General features: G+C 40.8%; 1 protein-coding gene across 5 annotated transcripts in view; it reads right to left on the bottom strand.

The window, feature by feature from the left end:
* Positions 1 to 20,319, bottom strand: part of ZMYND11 (zinc finger MYND-type containing 11) — a 101,853-nt gene extending 81,534 nt beyond the window's left edge. For 3 of the 5 annotated variants that reach the window (XM_052692616.1, XM_052692621.1, XM_052692622.1), the window contains exons 1-2: positions 20,100 to 20,319; positions 2,125 to 2,246 (exon numbers count right to left, since the gene is read on the bottom strand). In XM_052692616.1, coding sequence (XP_052548576.1) covers positions 2,125 to 2,129 — 5 coding nt within the window. In that variant the 5' untranslated portion in view covers positions 2,130 to 2,246; positions 20,100 to 20,319. Of the gene's footprint in view, positions 1 to 2,124; positions 2,247 to 19,040; positions 19,376 to 20,099 lie in introns of those variants that run through there. The other 2 variants (XM_052692618.1, XM_052692619.1) reach the window with 2 other exon arrangements.
* Positions 20,320 to 20,574: the final 255 nt, after the last annotated feature.

The raw sequence follows: 20,574 nt of genomic DNA, 5'->3' as shown, positions 1-20,574 counted from the left end.
TGGTATCAGGTAACTAGTTGGAAGATTTGTGGGTTTTTTTAGTAATTCTGAAATGGACTGGAGCAGACTGTAACAGCTACAATTTAACTCCTGGTATGAAATGCCTTCCTAACATGACTGTTATGCTACTAGTGCATTTATGTCAGATAAAGACATTCAGAATCTTCCACAACAAATACGTTATCACTATGAAAATCTGCATACGAAATTCAGCTTTCCCTTACCTACACTTTGTCCTACAGAGGATTATTGGACATGAATCATTTTTTCCTCTTGGAATTAAAAATAAAAGTTAGATTTCTCCTTTACTCAACTAAGTATTTTTTCTAGAAATCTTTATTTAAAAACAAAAACAACAACAACAAAAAAAAAAAGTATAGGAAATACCATTTAATTTTCTTCAGATCATTTTTCACATGGAGGCAACTTCTGTATCCTTTCCCACATTATGCTTGTAACTGCTCACTGCTGTCCTACTTGCTCACACTTCTGTGTACTTATCTGGTGACTTCAGCTACTGCAGTCCCTTTCCCACACCAAGTGTCCCTTCAGCTGCCCAAATGATTTGCTGTACATCTTCAAGGCTTATAGGCCACCTCTCTGACATTCTTCCCTTTCCTCTCTGAATCTGTTTCCTGCAATCGTGGGAAAGGGACACAGTTTTTCATCTGATGTTCTTGGTGGTCTTCATTTCCTCTTATTTTTGTGTTTGATATACAGGGAATAGGGATACAGGGAAATGTAAGAAAAGTCCTTCCTCAAACAGCAGCAACTTAAGCTTCATTTGTCAGTATCTGAAAGAGGCCAAAGTTTTTCTCAGTATCAATGCATACATTAAAAACACTGCGTTTTATATCACCCCAAAACTGTTCTATATGTTTTAGTGCACATAGTGAACATGAAAACGGTAATTACAAGAAATGAAAAATAAACTGACTTGTGCTTTCAGTTGCTCACAGTCTCAGCCAGAAAAGAGAAAGCAACAGAAGTACATACTAGAAAAGAAATCTGATTATTTAAAACCGCTATTATCCGGTGATTTAGTTGCTGTTTTGTATATGCTTCATGAGGAAATATGGAAAATAATAATATTGTCCCCATATTATCATAGAATCATAAAATGGCTTGGGTCAGATGGGACCTCACGGATCAGCAAGCTCCAACCTCCATGCCACAGGCAGGGCCACCAACCTCCATATCTAATACCAGAGCAGGCTGCCCGGAGCCCCATCCAACCTGGCACTGAACACCACCAGGGATGGGGTATCCACAGCCTCTCTAGGCAGCTGTTCCAGCACCTCACTGCTCTCTTGGTAAAGAACTTCCCCCTGATATCCAACCCAAATCTTCCCTCATTCAACTTAAAGCCATTTTTCCTTGTCCTGCTGTTATCTAACATTGTAAAGAATTGGTTCCCCTGTTGTTTATAGGCTCTCTTCAGGTACCGGAAGGCTGCAATGAGGTCACCTTGCCGCCCTCTCTTCAGGTGATTTTACCAATTTATTTAAAAAAAAACAAAAAATAAAAAAAAAATCACTATTTTTAGAAATTCACAATCTTCAACAAATGATTTTGGTGATTTTTTTTCCCCTTTAGATCTACCTTTCCTTATTGTTTTCCTTCAGAAGAGACTGTAAAAAGCATACTATTTTCTAAGAAAGAATTAAAGGCTGCTTGACCTGATAAACACTGGAAGAATCTGCTAGAAGTCCAAGCAATAGTAAAGCTGATCTGTAGAAAGACTGCGCATACTATTTTGGTACTAAGCCTCCTGTCCCTCATGCCAGTCCACCTGTTTTAAGCAGAAACAACAGTGCATGGCTGGCTGCTGACAGCCAGCTTAAACAGCACAGCAAATACAGTTGCTGAAGAAGGCCTTTCCTGCAGGTATGTCAAAGCTAAGTTCTTGGCAGCACTACGGACCTACTGTGACACCAGGAAGGTGTTCTAACCTCACTTTTAAAAAGTTATCATAGCTGCATTTTTAGCAGTTTGTAAGTTGTCTTCATCATCTAAGATGAGAAAAAAAAACCAACACCATTTCTTGAGATGATAATAGTCATTCTTGAACGATGGGTATTCACACTTTGTGAGTGAAAACTGAAGAAAGCATTCCCGGTTAACATCATTTATGTTTCGTATCACTCAAGAAAGAAAAACAAGAGGGTGCTCCCAACGTGTGGATCTTGTTTTATAGGACAAGTCCCCTCTGTGCTGACATTTGACAGCTGGATTTGACAGCTAGCCTGTAAAAAAAGCAATATTCAGTTCTCTACAAAGCTATTAGCACAATTCCAGAAGTTACTGCAGTAAATGCCTCAGCTCACTGATGTCATGGCAAATAGTAAAGAATGGACTGTAGGCAAACATAAACTGAAATACACTTCAGTATTCCCAGCGATGACTTACAGGTTTACCCTGAACGAAGAAACTGTAGAGTGCTGGTAGGGGAATTGCTAGCAAAGCCTTTTTTGTCTACTACTGAAAATTTCAAGGAAGATTTCTCTCTCCAGGAAGACGATGTTACTTCTTTACCAAGTTACTACAAGTTTCTCAACTGCAAAATAACATTCACCCAGTTACTAAGTACAAAATTTGCTACCTTTATTATAAAACATTTTTAAAAGTAATCCAAAAGTCACAGTAGCAAGTGTTTTCCACCTTTTCTATGGCTTAAGTACAATCTCATTTCCTGCTACTTCAAGGGTATCATCAACTTGAAGTTCCAGCCATGGTTAGAGAGCCATTAAACAATTTATTGCACTAAATCTGCTTACTTATTACTCTACACTCATTTTTATTAAAACCACATTATTTCTGCCCACCGCATTAAAAAAAAAAAAAAAAAGCATACATTATTTCTTACTTCCAATTTTTTATTATTCTAGTGTTACAAGTATCAGCATTTTACCTTCAGCTAAGGCTTCTGGCCTTACAAACAAACATGCCCCGATAATAAATAGAAGCATTTGCCTTAGCAGTTCAAGCAATTTCGCCCTACTAATTTATACCCTGAATGCCTCACAACATAGTGAAGTGCTGATACTGCTGCTGGACAGGAGGAAATTGTGTCAAAGAGAACCACACTCAGGTAAGTGAGACAGCATGACTGGTAAACATTTCAGAAAACCCAGTGAGCTATTCTTGCTCAACTCAAGCTGCCCCAGCCTTGCTTCTTGCATGGCTTGTGAGCCACTCCTGCCTCAAACTCTTCAAGTGCAGCCTGTGAGACTCCGGCCATAAAACTCAGCAGGACCACACTGGTGCAGCAGTGCTTGAATAAAGCCAAACTGTTGGATTTGGAAGAAATTAATCATTAAGGCTTGCTGAATCAAACATCAACACAGCATTCAGTGCTGAGTCCAAACCTGCACTTCAGGAGTCCTCTGCTCTCCAAACCACACGGTGTGGTGGTTTTGGCTCTTGTAGAGGAATTTTAGTGTGAAATCCATACGGTGAGCAAGTTTGGTCATGCTTGCCCTATACAGTGAACACTGAAAAACAGGCATGATATGGCATACCTCTAATGCAGCCATGACAAGCTTTTCCATCTCAAATACTAATGATCAGAAACTACAATCTAACTCCCAGTCTGCATTTCTTTATTCAGCTCGTACTGCCATCCTCATATCCATATTTTTCTGTGGCTTAAGTGGCTTTTTTACTTTTTTTCACTTCTTTCTAGACATATTTATACAGAGATCACACAGACTCACAGCAATTGATTGGAGATATGTTCACCGAGTTCCCTGAGTACACCATGCAGCTATCCAAAGAAATGGGATGAGCTAAGAACAGAGAAGGCACCAAAATTAACAACAGTTTCAGCCTATCTGTTGGAACACTTCTGAAATGTTAACGTCTAATTCACAACCCTGGCTAATATAACAGACTGCAAATAAAAGTGACAAAGATCAGATATTTGTACTGACTCTGCAGGAAGACATTCAAGTTTCAACCAGCTGCTCTCCCAGCTAACAGACCTACATGGCCCCCAGATATCGGTTCTTTCTCTAAATCAAGCCCTGACTAGGAGGACTCAGCGTGCTGTGAGGAGTTTTGAGAATCTTACTTTGAATACAAGATGAAGAATCCCATGTTTTCTCTGGGAGCATTTTGGTTGTGCCCAAATGAAGGAATCCTAGCACTCTAGGAGGAAATGCATGCTAAGTTTGGGGGTTCGGAGGGAAAGTGTTGGCCAACTGATCCTTGGAGGAACCATCTGCTAACCACTGGGACCAGGAGCAAACCTCAGCCCCAGTGAAATCAAAACAATGACATCCAACAGTTAGAGCTACTCTGCTGCAAAGAGTCTTGGGCACCTCCAGTTAGCTTACAGCTCAATTCTTCATTATTTCGGTGTCTTTATCCAAAACAGAAATAGTCTCCATCACGAACTTTTAATACAGATAAAAATAACATAAGCACATTAAGCTCTTTTCGCTTGTCACCCCTGATGAACTTCATATGGCAACCAGACCAAAAGCCCCCGCTGAGCCCCTGAAGCTGAATGCAAAACGGAAATATCACAAACACTGCCAGCATCCCAGAACATGACTCATCTGCTTAAGCACCAAACCATTACATTTAGAAGATTGTGGTCTGGGTATTTTTCAGGGATAGATCAAGCACTCAAAAGCTGCAGTTGCTGAAGAAGAGCTCCAAACTTGGTACCACTTCCTCATGTGCTGCTAACTGTGGGCAAGTCACTGCACATCTCCGCACTGCCATTTCCAAATGCAAAGCTAATTACACTAATCCTTGTGTAGCACTTAAACATTTATGGTTGGAAAGAATTATTCTAAGAACTACTTATGCTGTTTTAGAAAAGAACTACAATACTATGTGAAAAGACAAGGCCAAGTCTCTTCTGTCAGTCTATGTCTCTTGACAGAGATGAACTGAAGGTGCAGGAATGATGACAAAATCCTCTTCAGGATTGATGGACCTTCCCAAGCAGAGTAAAAGAGGAACTGACCAGGAAGAAACAGTCAAACAATACAGGAAACTCTGTTAGCTGTCCTAAGGGCCAGATTTTCAAAGATGTCCAAAGACAGAGGTCAGGTCCATACGTGGTAGGATTTTCAGAACAAATATTTATTGAATATACTGAACTCCCACTAAGACCAATGGCTGCTAAGTAGTGTAGCCTGTGCAGACAATTTCTGCAATTTTAATGACTTTAAACACCACTGAAAAATGGTAAACAGACTAAAGAGATGCTTTTTAATGTTCCCTCTATGTGGAAAAAAATTTTAGATGGAAATGTGACTTCTAAATTGCAGTTTAGCAATCTATAAATGCAAATGAAATCCCCTGCTGCCTGCCCTGTGATAATTTTTTCCTATTAAAAGCTTGTTCTTTTTTCAATCTAATAAGCACATTATTATTCCAAGCACATTCATTGTTCAGACAAAGTTTAAATTCACATTTAAAATAAAAAGAGAGGAATTCTTTAAAATATAAATTCTTGAGGTGCATTCAAGCCAATGAGCTATATGCATGTTCTTCCACTTCAAACCAGTCTTACATGGAGGAGGAAAAAGACAGTAAAGAAAGCATGAACGTGAACTATACACACCAAATCATGTTTTTTCCCTCTTTTTGTATGGTGCACAAGCATAGCTTAGAGCACAGTTGACTTAAACAACTACACCTGCAGCATCAACCACTCTAGCACTGCTTTAGCAACACACAGCGAGTGTTACAGCATATGGTGAAGGTAAGGATGGAGTTTCAGACAGCATCTTCTCCAACATCTCAGCTGTTCTCAGCAATACCCCTAACGTGTGCTCTGTCTGGAGAATTACACTCCTGCAACAACAGCAGGAGATGCATCTCAGCAGTCCGACAGCAAATTCTGACACAGCCTCCAATCAACTCTGACAGTCCATGTGGAAATGGCTGAACTGCTAAACCCTTCAGAAACATGTGTGAATAGCCTGCCATGTTTGAATGTGTGAATAGAGAAGTAGATATACTCACCTGACATAAAAGTGTAGAAATCAAGTTCTGCTTCAGAAGACCAGAAATAAAACTTCTAGAATAAATAAAATCTGCTGATTAAAAAGTATAATTCCACCATCATTTTAGGCAGAAAAATGAAAGTCACTCATAAGAACACATCTATCACTTGCAAAAGCCTCGGAAAAAGTCACCTTGATAAAAGCAGAAGTAGTAAACACCACAAGCAAGGCCTTCATGGGGCTAAGTTAGAGTCCACACTCTTCTAGCCTCAAGCAGATTATTTCCTAACAACTTTAATAAATTAATAAATAAAGGAAAAAATATTAAGAAACCACACAGATCTTATTCCCAATATAGGCAGCATGAGGGTTCTGGCAGCATGAGGGTTCTGGATGGCTTTCCTCACTGAAGTACTTCTGCCTATCTCAATAAAAAAGGTTGGCAGAAAAACCCAACTAGGCATACGCTGCTGAATTGGTAAGATCTGTCTGCCCTACGGGCAGGGCTGAGAGACCTGGTCTTCAAACGTGACAGAAAGTGGATGCTGTTATAAAGGCTCACGATGGAATTCTCAGTAGGCTTGGTCCATGATAAATAGGTAAAATTATTTAAGCTAGGTTATCTATATTGCTAGATAACAGATTAAAAGCTCGATACTATTATGTATGTATGACTGGAAGTGGAAAATTTTTTTATTGAAATTCTAAACCAATGCCAAGCTAGATATTCCAAAAAACGTCAACAAGCTTAGAATAAAAATAACCATAACTTTCAAAAGTGCATGCACCACCCCATCGTCTTGCTTTTGTACAAATGCCCTCAAACAGTACATTATGTGCTACTTTTATTAGCAATTGAAGTCACATAAAAACAATCACTAACAATGAGAAACATCAATGTTACTATGCAAATTCCAAGATATTTCCAAAACATTCCCAAACCATTTTTTTTCCATTTCTCAAAACGAAAAGAACAACAAAAAACAAAACTCTCCTTCTGTAGACAATTTAATCAAGATGAGTACAATTCACTCGCAAGTACTATTCAAAAAGATGCTTCTTGCCTGTTCCAAATGAAAATTGTTTATAACTTTCTTCCACGCACTCCTAATGTCTGTGTCAGATGGGGTAAATCTGGGCTGTGCGTGACACGTCACTAGAGCAGATGTAAGTATTTTTGCAAAAACACTGGAAGAGCTCTTGTAAATATTAGTCTGATATGGTTATGCTACACAGTTTAATACTGGATTATTTTCAACTCTGGAAATCCATTCCAGGTTAAAATGGATTACTAATACTGATCATTTTTTAAAATTCTGCTTGCACCTTTAGTGCCTCAGAGCTCTGTGAGTTCGTATTTCTACAGAACAACTCCTCACAACAGGATGTGGCTTGGGCTCTTTTTTCCACCTACCTGTTACTCTGCAGCAAGTTGTCCCTACTATAATTTAAGCAGAATTCTGAGACATAGGATGGTAAATAATAAAACATGCCTTTGTAGGTGCAACATGCCATGTGCAGGTCTGTGACTGACCAAATCCCAGCCCTGGGCACACACTGCCATGTAAACTGACTCCCTCTCCCTTGCTGATACCCATGCAAGATGTGCTCCCAGGTCATGCTGTCAAGCTGCGGATCAAACTGCTATCTTTAAGTGAACTGCAAGCTGGGCAGAATGCCAGTATCTGCTGTTTTGAATCTTAATTTTCTTAGAATAACCTTGTAAAAAAATATACAGCTTTAACCACAATACAGAGGGGCATTACTTCCTTAACCACTGAATTACGTCCATTTCTGCTGCACAATAGATCAAACATTTAACAGCATGCACTACTTAGCAACTTAACTCACGGTGTACCAACTTTTTGAGACAAGCATCTTCTAACAAAGCATTCTCAAGCTATAACTCATCTCATGTTCCTCTTCTTGGCCCCTCCAGATCAATGCAGTTTTCACTTCTCTCATTTCTTTCCAATCAGCCTTTTGCTCTCTTCTTTTACACTTGCACCTTATGGATTTTATTCTGTAAACTCTGAGAACCCACCTCTCCTATTGATGATATGTCTGAAAGTGCTACTTTGTATTTCCTCCGTACCCCATCACACCTCACTATGTTCATTCATGCACAAACAGTGAACTAGAAGTGGGCATTTTCTCACTTGTTCAGCCTCTGCTGCTAGCTTCTAAACTGCCAAGTAAATATGTGTTACTACATAAAAAAAACCACTATAGGAAACTCCAGATGAAACTGGACAGAAATGCGGGTAGTCAGAATGCAACTATACAAAACTGGGCCAGGACAAGAGGCATCCTAACTCTCGTGAAAAGAGCCAAGGAATCACTGAGCTAATTTCATGAGTTAAAACCATGACAACAGAAACATATACTTCCAACGAAATTTCAAAGCAGTACAGTATAAGCTATTACCTTCCCATCACCAAGTGTAGCTGCCAAGGGTGCAGGAGCCTCACGAACAAACACCTGCACTGCAGCTCAGTAGAGCAAGATGCAGGGAATGAAGGTCATCATTGGAATGCAAGGCAAACTACGGCAATACAGAGCATGGTACTGGAGGTGTGGGTACCTGCAACCACGGTTACAGGCTGCTCTCCACAACTAATTTCATTAATTCAAACGAATTCTGAAGTAAAGCTCAAACACAGGGCTGTAATTTCAAACTGTCAAGAGCTCTTGTGCTTCCTAAGTTCAGTGATGTAGACAAGAACAAGTTTGAGACCGCTGCAACCTTGCATTTCACTGTATTGATCCAAGTGATGACTACCTGGCTATCACATCCCCAGAAAGGTGACCTGGGCTGCCATCTCACTGCCACCCTTGCTGAGTTACCCTTCCATGACCAAAGTCCCTCCCAACAAGCAAAGAACATGCAGTATGGGCACAACATGTTCATCTGAATTTGCCGCCTATGTAACACTCTCTTGAAAGCAAGTACAAACATCACATCCTCATTTAAACTGCCTCACTACACTTGGCTAGGGGACAGCGCTCATAAAAACCTTTAAATTCCTCCTCTACTGTCAGATTCTTCATGTGCACAAATTGTGTAACACTTGAAGAAAGGAATCACGACCTGCATAGCTCAGATGAAAGCAGGACAAGAAGTTGTACCAGAATTGTCATAACTTGGTGTAATGAAGCAGGCCAGCTATTAAAACTGAGCGCTAAACCACTGAACGTTTTGCTTACTAAGAGCACACAACAAAGATAAGCAATTGACACACACTCCCATTTAGAATATCTCTGCTGAAGGTACAGGAACAGAGATATTTAACATGACCATACCCACTCCTCCAATTCAGCTTTGAGCATGCATCAGGCATACACAAGGAAACACCAAGGGATGCAGATGGAAGGAATGAGCATCTCTGGACTCTAAGCTTTCATTTAAGAAGCTGAAGCGCAGTTCCCAGCACTGTGTGGAGAAGCCCATCTCTGTCTGAAACTTTACTTCTTTCTTGTTCCACCTGCATTATGGCAAACTATAATAACACCTCAGAAGATCATGAACTCTTCATTTCTGTAGGGAATTAGCTGACAAGTGCAAGGATGGCCCTTTATAAACCACTGTTGCCAAGCACACCACTGTCAATAAATCTACCATCTCTTTTTATACAATATGCTTGCCTATTGCATATCAAGAAGAGATTTATTTCATTGGGAGTAGCTCCCTCTGAAAACACCAGACACTTGAGAGCATCACGTCTCTGTTGTCGTCTTTCCACTGCCACACACTACTTGTTGCCACATTTCTTCTCTTTTTATGTATCTAGATCATTGTGCTTCTACTACAGCACAATAGCAGCACTTATAGTCTAAGAAATTAGTTTCCTACTGTTGCTGAATACATAAAATAGGCTTCTCCTTTTTTCTCCTTTTTTTTTTTTTTTTTGCACGATCGTATTTAAAATTAAAGAATAAGTCGTCCTTAGAGGTGTTTTTAGTTTTAGAAAGTTACTTATGGCAATCATTTTCAAATGTGGATTTTGTTTCCATGCTCGCACACCATGTTATAAAAATATGTAACAGCAAGCTGATGCCTACCTAATTACACAACTTAATGCTGCAGAACTCTGCATCTTAAAGCCAAAATGCCAAGGAAGACCAAAATAATTTTTCTTTCTGTTTGCTGCTGTGAGCAATTTTTTTTTCCTATTTAGATCATGTACAGAAAAAAAAATTGCATGATAAGACTATGAATTCAATTGTGTTTTCCTTTATACTGTTATAAGTTAAAAGAAATATTTCAGTGCTCTTTTTTCCTTCTTTTTCTGCAGAAGTGCCATTTGGAAACCAATAACCCAATGATATTATAGAACTCTTCAACGCTGCCCAACAGCCAGATGACCGAGCTGCAATGTGATTAAATAATCTGATAGATCAATGAATGCAGCATGAATTAAAATGGCTGCAAGCTTCTTGAAGCATGAGATCAGAGATCCAAGGAAAGGTTTATCTTACTTGTTATATTTCAAAGAAATGTAGCAATTTATTTGAAAAAAACAAAACAAAACAAAAACAAAAAAACACACATCCTTAAGAGAAATAATGCAGTATTACTCTAACACATGGTGACTAAACAACACGTTTTTATTGTCGAAAAACAGCCTACATTTTGCAGTTCTTATACTGACTGAATAACCTCATTCGAGGAAAATGCAATCTCTGCTCAAGATACATCACAGTGCTAGGATCTGGTCCAAAGTGAACTGTTATCTCACGCATGAAGATAATGAATGTTAATTTGAAATAATGTTCTTTCAACTCCAGGTTTTTTTTTCATACAATCAATCAGGCCTGAAAATGCGTGCATGCGCTCTCCCTCTCGCACGCTCTCTGCCTGTCACTCATACATAAACACTTCATTATATATTCTCATTCCCAGACAGGCGGGAGAAAATTTTCTGCAGGTGAAACCAATACTGCACCACTGAAGTCGGTGGTACTGCACCATATTATTTTAACAAAGTAACCTCATTGTGCCGCGTATACCTGCACTTCCATTTAATGCACATCTCACCCAAATTCTCTTTCCTCCTTTCATACATGCACTTCTCAGCTCATGTTTGTACTCAGCAGACACCCACTAGGTGCATTAACTCACCCCTCAAGGTCTCTTATCTCCATCAAACGCAGCACGAGCAGGCAGGTACATGAGGCTCTTTCCTGCAACTGAGGAAGGAGCTCTGGATAAATACCAGAGAAAGAGCTGCAGAGGAAGGCTGGGAAGCATTCAGAGGACAGAACAGGCTTGACCCAAAAAGGAGCAGGCTTTAATGTCATTACAGCAAATGTTCAGCTATTATATGAAAAAGAATTCAAAATACTCAAAATGAGTTTTGGAATAAACACAATTTTTGCTGCGTAATGCAGAAACCAAGATCAAATTATTGTTGGGGAACAAAGTTCTCTATAACTTCCTCCTACATCATAAAATTGGTGATTTTTGGCTCCTTTCTAGGAAACATGTAAGATTCACCTCCAGCCACTGCCAGACTGCATATAACAGAAGATGCCAGTTTGATCGAGAAAGGCAATTGCGAAAGAGAGGCCAAGTGGAAATTCGGACACCATTCCTTCTCACTGACCCAGGAAATACTGTGACTGCCTACCCACCAACCTGGCAGAGCATATGCTGCTCTGTTCCTGAGCACATCTGGACTCAGAGCATCTGTGCCTCTGGTTACCTTCAGCTGGTGACTGTCACCATTTTCTGTGCCAATTAAGGGACAGAAACCTTCTCATTTGATTGAAAGCCACACCTCTTTAGAAGTTAGAGATTCAAGTTAGGCCTACGTTTGGACAATCTGTAAGCAAGTTACTCTTACGAATCTTTCTTCAGAACTACTGAGATAAAGAATGCCAATGAGGATCGGAAAATCTAATAGGACTGGCAGCTAGAGGTACCTGACCAATAATCTGTATTGCCCAAAAAGCACAAACTGAACAAGAAGAGAAGCTCTCATGTCTGGAGTAAGAAAGAAGCCAAGGGTATGCTTCCAAATAATGAGATCTTATCAAGAATCCTTCTGGGAGCCAGTAAGTGGAAAATGCACAGGAAAAAGAAGAATCTTTCCTATGAGTATTTCCTGTAAGTTTATTTACAACAGGTCAATGCAAGAAGTGATGACAGCAAAGCTACAAAACGGAAAGATGCAATTACTGGACTGATAGCAGCCAGGCTTCTTCCTTTACAGCAGTCAGTCTGAAATGCTCCCTAGCATGCATCAGCACCAACCCAACTGCAAACTCTCCTTCAACATGACATGTCAGGGAAATAAAACAGTCTTTAAGAAACAAAATTAAAAAAAAAAAAAAATTTACAACAGCTTTTAATTAACCTGACATAATGTTCTAGCCAAACTAAAAGATCAATGGAAATTACTGCTGATTGAGTGTACAACTCCTCTTACCCACAACCACACTGAGCTAAGAAAAGTTTTCAGAAAGCCATGTTGATTGATGAAATTAAAGTTCTTATTACTCGGAAAATGTTAGTATCAATGCCTTACTATTCAGTGTGCTGTGTTATCTTCAAATATCAGCATGCACAAGAAAGACAACTGACACTGGAACTCCACTTCCCAAAGAAAGTTTCCTGCAGTTGGTTCTTAGGAATGTCCTAAAGCCTCAACTGTGTTTACATGAAGCTAAAAATGGTGCCGGACTGGTTCCTGTGAAAATGGCTGATAATGATCACATTTCCTCTTTTACCCGTTTCTTTTACTTATAATTAAGTCTTAATACCTTGCAGCCTGCATGTTACAGAAAAACATTATCCGTATTTCCTCTGTTTTGCTCGTGGATACTGTAAATTCCTTCAAGGATTAGCATATACATAGGGAACTGCCTTACCTTCAAGGGGAACAATCAGCAATGTAAAATTCAGCATGTACCAAAAAAAAAAAAAAAAAACCTTTGCAAAATAACAGTATTCATACAGCTGATATTCAATAGGCATGAAAAACGCCAACATGACCCTGAGTGTTCCAGTGAAGTATCCAAAACAGAATATTATTCAAAATTATATAGACAAAATGAACTGCAACTGCGGCCTTCCTTTAATATAGGAGTTCTATGTAAAAATTTAATTTAAAAAGATATGAAAAATAAACTTGATTCATCAGTATGCTCCAAGGCTGATGCATCCTTATGTCTGTCTGAAACAAATGCTTATATGACCAAGGTCTCCGTCAGCATACTAATATTAATCTCCCAGTAACGATGAATTTTCTGCAGCGAACATCATCAATTTTCATCAGTGAACAATCACTGCCCTATCATTACATTTTATGAAATAGTAATTCTTTTGTTTGGATTCTGTACATTTTTGAACCTGAATCTTAAGCAATAGGCTGGGGAGAAGGGACTGGGCAGGGACTCCGGGCAGCTCACCCAGCAGCCAATGGCAGCTCAGAAGGGACTGATCTCAAGATTAACAAATGACCCAAAAGAAAAATCTGAGAAACAAAACCTTATAATTTTGAGGTAAATTTTCCACTTGTTTTATATGTGAATGTGTGCACTGTGATGTTACGCTGCAAGGCACGAAGTTTTCTCTTTGGAAGTTTTCCTTTACTAGCAACACCAAGAAATAGTAAAAAGGCATAAATAGTCATGGCAAACGTGGCTGCTACTTGGTTTCTGACTGCAGAAACATCTGTAATTTCAAACAGTTATTTGTAGACGAAAGGATCTCTTACTGAATACTGAACATTGTCTGAGACTTAACAGAAAACAATAGCATTCTAACAAAGATATAGCTCTCTTGTCTCTCAGATCTTTGTGAAGATTTACTGAGCAATAAACATATCTTACACCCTTCTAATTTATTTTTCTTTGTGTATTACTTGTAGCTACTTTGGGATTCCTCTAATTCTTTTCCTGCAACACCATTTTGCCTCACTCCATTGCTGCTCCAGAAGTTTCCAATAAAAAGTAACATTGTAAGATAAGAATCACTAACAAAATTAGGGAACTAAGCACACTATCCCAACCTGCTACTCCCATCCATCTACAATGAATGGATCAGATAATAACGTCATGCTGTAAGTGCAAAGCATCGAAATACAAATATCCACTTTCCAAAATACCACTTCTGGGTCCACATCTACAGCAGTCTCCTGCAGTCCGTAAGCAAAACATGAGTTAAATTAGCTGCTTGAAAGTCCTACATTTAAGTATAAAGGCAAGTTGGTTTCATGCTTATTTTTAACTTGCTACCAAAGGAAAAGGAAACAAAATGGGAGAACTGAGAGGTAAACAGCAATATATTTAGCTTAAAAAAATAAAAAATAAAAAATGATTAGAACTCAAATTGGTTGTATGGCATTAGGGACAAAAATGGACTAACAGTGAGATCAATTCTTCACGCGCAGAAATGCAACTCGCACAGGAAAGGTGAAGGAGAAGTTATTGGTATTTTGGCAGGTATGCTCAACTTTATTTTTTTTGCCAACAAGTTTCACAATCTCTGGGGCAAAAAGTATTTATTAATAATTTCCTTTAAATGATACTGCAATTGAGGGTTGGTACAAAGAGTCCTAATCACTGATTTACAATGTTTATTCTACAATTATATTACCTGGAACATAATACTGCATATAATAGAAAGGTATATTCAAAGCGATTCTGACAGCTGGGGCACTAGTAACAATCCTTGCAATTTTTGATATTTTTGTAATTTTGAAATATTGCCATTGTAACCAATAACATATTTTCAACTCAACTTATATGTCTCTATGCTTATCTCACAGCACAAACTGCATTTCACTCACTGACGTGGAAAATGGGATATTAGAATTTAAAAAAAATCAAAAATTTCTGTATACAAAACTCTCAGTAACAACAGTCTGGACTTATCTGTGTAGTGGAGCTATAGAATCAGTCTTTGACAGGATATTACCAAAGCTGCATGGCCTAAATTAGATGACATGAGCGTTAACTTGGATTCATGGTCACGTCACAGTGCCTCACCACTGTGCCTGCTGCCATCTGCCCATGAGACTAAAAGGTCCTGTTTGTTTCAAAGGGAAAGAAAACAAACTTGAGACACACAAAAATATGAATGAAACTTCCTTGAGACAGAAGGAATATTAGCCCTTATCTCTGTATAGTTTTGTATCTTAAATCGGTTCACCTTTAGTATCTTGTATATTTTAAGAAATTGATTGCAGCCATTTTATATAGATGCATACCAACCTGAAAAAAAAATTGGTCTTCCACAGCCCTGGTCTCCCAGAGCGAGGCATCCAGACAGGATGAATGAGTTCTGGGTGCCACATGGACACACACACTCAGGTAGAGGCATGCAGTACATCACACCATATACACCATACACAGCTACTCCAATATCTACCGCTCCACGCTCGGTTACCTACACTACACCCAGGAACAAAGGTCTTTGGAGAAACATTTTTCCCACTATCTAAAGAGAAATTAAAGCTGTATTTAATAATTAAAAAAAAAAATAAAAAATACCAGACTGAATCCTTACAATGCGCTGAAAAATACTTACATTTTTTTTTTAGGAATGCAAGGGTTAACTTTTAAAGAAATTTCTGCAAAACAGAATCATTACCTCATCATATAAACTACCTATTTTGCAGGCTGTACTCTCCCAACTGGCAGATTAAACCTTAGAACAATAACCCAATTATGAGCTAAATTTACATTCAACTGATCAAAAATCATCTAAAACCTGACAAGAGCAATCTTTGTTCACAACACTTAGCACAACCAACTCTGACAGACTAAAATATATGAGCTATATAAAAGATGACATATGTTGCATCGCCCAACTACCAAGGGCACCACGCTCCAAGTACCATGGGAGTGTTCACCACATCCTGAAACTTACTTTAAAAAAAAAAAAAACAAACATCTTTTACACATATGGCCAGTGATTTTGAACAGCTCAGCATTTTATGAACCAAGTTTATCACTGGTATGTGAGCCACACATACTTTGGATAGCTGGTTTTTTTTTTTTTAATAGTTCTACTTAGTATTTGCAACAACCTACAATACAGATAAAAGCCTTATTTTTACTGACATGCCACTCTGAAGCTAGCTAAAAACACTTCAATCAATGTAAGAAGAAAATAAGAAGTTTCCTTAAGCCATCTGCTGTAAGGAACTCTTGTTCCTCTTTCAGATCTTTTATCCTGAAGGGATTCAGTGTCTGAAGCTCTTAAAAACTTCCAGAGCTAAATGCACTGTAGAATTGCGGAGAGCAGTTAATACTGAAAGCTAGTTGCACATCTTGTCCAAGATTTGTAAACTCAACTGATGGAAGACAGACAGCCAATTCTAAAGTAATTCTGATTCCAAAATTCTCCCTGATTTTCAAATCAGGTGCGAACCAAGACATTTTTCTAACAGACTAGACAAGGTAGACATTTACACAGAGGGTCAGAGACATAAAATTAAGAGAACATCTTCAAATGCTGTCTTTTATCTTTCTGAAGTATTGTATCCTAATTCAGAGGTGGTAGCTAGCACAGTTCAGAGGTTCCCATGCTGCAGCTCACAACAGCCTAGATGTAGTCTGAGCCACTTCCACGTGACTTTAGAGACGTATTTATTGTCCATCCACCTCCTTGTCTTCTCTTCCAGGAGCACCATTTCACAAACAGCAATAGGCTGTACTGTCAACAAAAGGAAAACGCTGAACACACTTCACGGCCTTTCACTATTCACTACTTCACTATTATTTTCACATTTGCACTTGATATAATGTTAGGCTGAAAAGATGGTCCAGGCTTTCTCCTTGTCAAAGCCTCAAGTCTCCCCCAGAAGTTCCTCTTCTCTGCTATATGAGCAGGTGGACACTGCTCATATGCTGACTGCATGCAGACTATCCAGTGCCTTCAACACAATGGGCACAGGACAGGCTACACCAAACAGCCTGACACTTACATACACTGTGGGCACAGTGATTACAGACAGGAAATTCATGTTGCTCCAGTAGCATCCCATTTTTTCTAAAAAGTTCAGAAATACTCCTTTGGCCCACATTACATAAGGGCTAAGGCAAACTACCAGTAATTCTGCTCACAGTGACAAAACCTTCTAAAATTTATTTGTGTTTTAAAATAACATCTGTGTTTAGATTAAAAAATAATAATAATAATAAAGCAGTTATAGCACTGTGGAGGACACTTCTAGCCTCTTGCGCTTTTCACAGCAAAGGCATGGGAGTGAGCACACTGCAACCCACCACTCTTCATCTAGCAAGCAGAAATAAGTGAAGGTGGAGAAACTTCACCAGCCACAATGTTGTAAGCAGAGCTAAACTCTTATGTTTGGATAAATAAAAAACATCCATACACTGAAACGAATGCATCAATTTAAATTAGTTTACTAACACTTGGAAAAATACTATGGACAGAATTATTCCGATCCTTTTCACTTCTCCACAGAAAACACTTCTCTGTCAAAACAGTAGAACTTGAAAGATGAATATCCTCCTAGCACACCACCGAAGTCTAAATACTCTCACCAACACCTGCACACTCAGAACTCCAGTAACAGCTGAGTTTATCATGAGTTAGTTTTCATCATGCAATCCAGCTCACAAGAAGTCATTTTTCTTCAGGTAAAGAAGTGTTCCGGAAGACTCTCTCTTCTTGGGTGCTGCCTCTGACACCACATTGCAGGTGCCTCTCCACGACTGCACAAACCACAGCACAGCCAACAAACAGCCATCCATACAGTAACCTTCTACCCCATTTGTACAACCAAACTCACAATCAGAAAGATGAAGTGCTTTCTGCTGTACTGCCTACCCCATCCTGTTCCCCACTGCATACCTGCACAACAGGGAATGTTTGTTTAGACACAAAAAAGCTGGCAGTAACCAACAATCCACACGGGCTATTATTTTGAGGGTACTTTCACTTTTGTATAAAACAGCAGTCAGTCGGCAAATAGCTGACTTCCCTAAAGGCGTTCTGTAGCATGCTCTGAACGGTTGATAAGATTCAGAAAAAAAAAAAAAAAAATTAAAAAAAAGGAAAAAAAGAAAAAGGTGTGAAAAGATGCCAGGTCCTTCCCACTGAAGGATGAGCCTAGAACAGCCCAAAGGACTACAGCCTGAACCGCAAGCCGGCACTTCCACTCCCACCCTAACCCCAAACCCCAACACCTGTCCCAATGCTCACCCTAGGTCAATTCAGCAATTTCCTACTACAAATTGCAACAAAAGTGCCAGGAAACAAAACAAAACAAATCATCACTGAGACAAGAAAGCATTTTCTACCTTCGGCCCTCTTCACTGCAGCAAGATCTTACAAAACTTCTTCACAACAACTAGTAATACTCCTGTAATATAAAGATTGTGGTAGACAATTCAAGGACATTAAATACCAAATTATGCAATCATAAAACCAACCAGCACCAAATTAAAGGGTTTTTTCTTAATCCCTTTTCCTCTCCTTCAGCCACCCCTCGCTGCAGCACCTGAGCTTGCCACATGTGCAGACAACAAAAAATAAACTCGCAATTTTAACTTGCTGCTTTCAGGATAAGCCCAAAAAAGAGGCACAAAGTTTTCCAAGTCCTTAATATTTTACAGGAGGACTCCTCTCTGGGACGCAGGGAAGGTCAGGAAAGCACACGGAGGCTCCCAGTCATCCCTGCCATTGAAAACCCCACACACACACGCTTTCATCTTTTCCTCATAAAAGAAAGGCGATGGATAGGCCTCCGGACAATCCCTGCGGCTGGGGATGGAGGACAACGCCTGGGAAAGTGAACGGAGAGGAGTTACGCAGAGACAAGGCTTAAGGAGGCGGAGGGGGGGCGCGAGTAACAAACAAAAAAATACAAAAATGCCGCCAAAAGCAAGCCCAGGTTTTCCTTCAACCCGACCGCCGAGGCCCGCGGGGCCCTATTGCACCGAGGGAACTATTTCTGGAGGGAGCGGGAAGGCAACACACGGCCCTCATCCGCGGGAGTGGGGGGGACATAGTGCAGAAACGGGCCGCTCGCCCTTACGCTGGGGCGGATTTACGGCCTCGGGGCCGCGCTGGAGGCCGGGCGGTTAGCCCCCCACCTGTGTCCTCGGCTCCACCGCCGTTCTCACCGTGGGGGCCAGCACAGTCCGCCCGGAGGCTGAGGGTCGGGGCTCCGAGTTCACCCTTTCTCCTCCCCACCCCCGCCGGGAAGGGGAGCCGCGGTCCCGCTCCCGGCCTGCGAGGAGCCGCCGTCTCTCTCGGCGCTGTCGAGCAGCTGCCATTACTCGGGCCGAGACCCGTCTTCCGAAAAGGCATCCCCCATCTCAGCGAGGGAATGCGGGGGTCGTGGGGTAGAAGTGAGGGGAAGGGAGAAACGAGGGGAGAGAGGGGAGCCGAGCGGGCGCCACGCGTGGGGGAGCGGAGCTGAGGGGCGGTGGGGCCGAGGCCGGGCTGCGCCACACCCCGCCCGGCCTCCCCTCTCACGCGAGTCCCCGGCTCCTCCGCGCCCTGCAGGCCCGCGCGGAGCGCCGCGGGAGCGTTTCTGTGTGTGTCCCTCTCCCCACCCATCGTCTGCCGGCTCTGCATGGCCCGATCCGGGCGGGCTGCAACTCGGCGAAACCGCCGGCTTTTGGCGGCCGAAATCCGAGCGGGGAAGGTGTAAGGACAAAAATAATCGCCGTTAATAATCACACGCGCTCTGCCACCGTCCCCTTCTCCTCGATTTCCAAACGTACTGCGATAATCCTTCCCACTCCGAAAAAATATTATATATATACATACATACATACATATATAATCCCGCCTTCCATCCCCCCACCCCCGCGGCCCCACACATTTTATTATTAAGTATAATTGCTCCCCTCTCCCCATATGCTCCCCCACGGGGCAGGATTGCCCCCTCCCCTCGTGCCCAGCCCTTCCCCTGTCCCCTCTCCCCCATCTCCTTGGAACAGTGTGTACATGATTTTGTAGTTTTTTTAAGGCGCCATGTTTATAATCCTCCATCATATTAAAAAAAAATCCACCCAGCGTGAGACGCGGTGCCACGAGCACCCCAAAGCCAGGGAGGCAGACACAGAAATATCCACGGGGCTGTAAATTCAACCCCCCCTCCCGCACACACACCCCTCCTTCCCAGACTTAAAAGTCTCTCTCACCTTGTGCTGCTGCCGCTGCTTCTGCTGCTGCAGGGGGGGCGAAGTTAAGCCAGGGGAAACTTTTCAATCCCTTCCCCAGGCCGCTGCTGCCTCCTCCTTCCACATATTTTTCCCCTCAGAGTTTTATTGTGTCTGAATTTTCTCTCTCTCTCTCCTCTTCTGTCTGTCCACAGTTCAGGTTTCTGGGGTAAACAGGGTTTAGGATGGTGCTAGGGATATTTGGGAGAAGGAGAACTCTAGTGGTGTCTACTGGAGTTGCTGTTTGTTTCTTTTCTTTTTTTTTTTTTAATACATGTGAAACAGATCTTTAACTATTTATTATAAATGTATTCTATCACATTGTTATGTCTGGATCCTATCTTACTGCAAGGGAAAAACGCACCAGTTATCTGACTCTGCTACATGCCAGTTCCTCTTATCATGAAGTCCAGCTTGGAGAAATACTGGAGAACATTTTCAGAAGTGGATATTCACC

This window comes from Tympanuchus pallidicinctus, unplaced genomic scaffold (genome assembly GCF_026119805.1).
Source record: "Tympanuchus pallidicinctus isolate F22 unplaced genomic scaffold, pur_lepc_1.0 scaffold3, whole genome shotgun sequence".
NCBI classification, from domain to species: Eukaryota; Metazoa; Chordata; class Aves; order Galliformes; family Phasianidae; genus Tympanuchus; species Tympanuchus pallidicinctus.
Note: the sequence above shows the minus strand (reverse complement) of the source record. Positions and strands in the feature narration are given on the sequence as shown.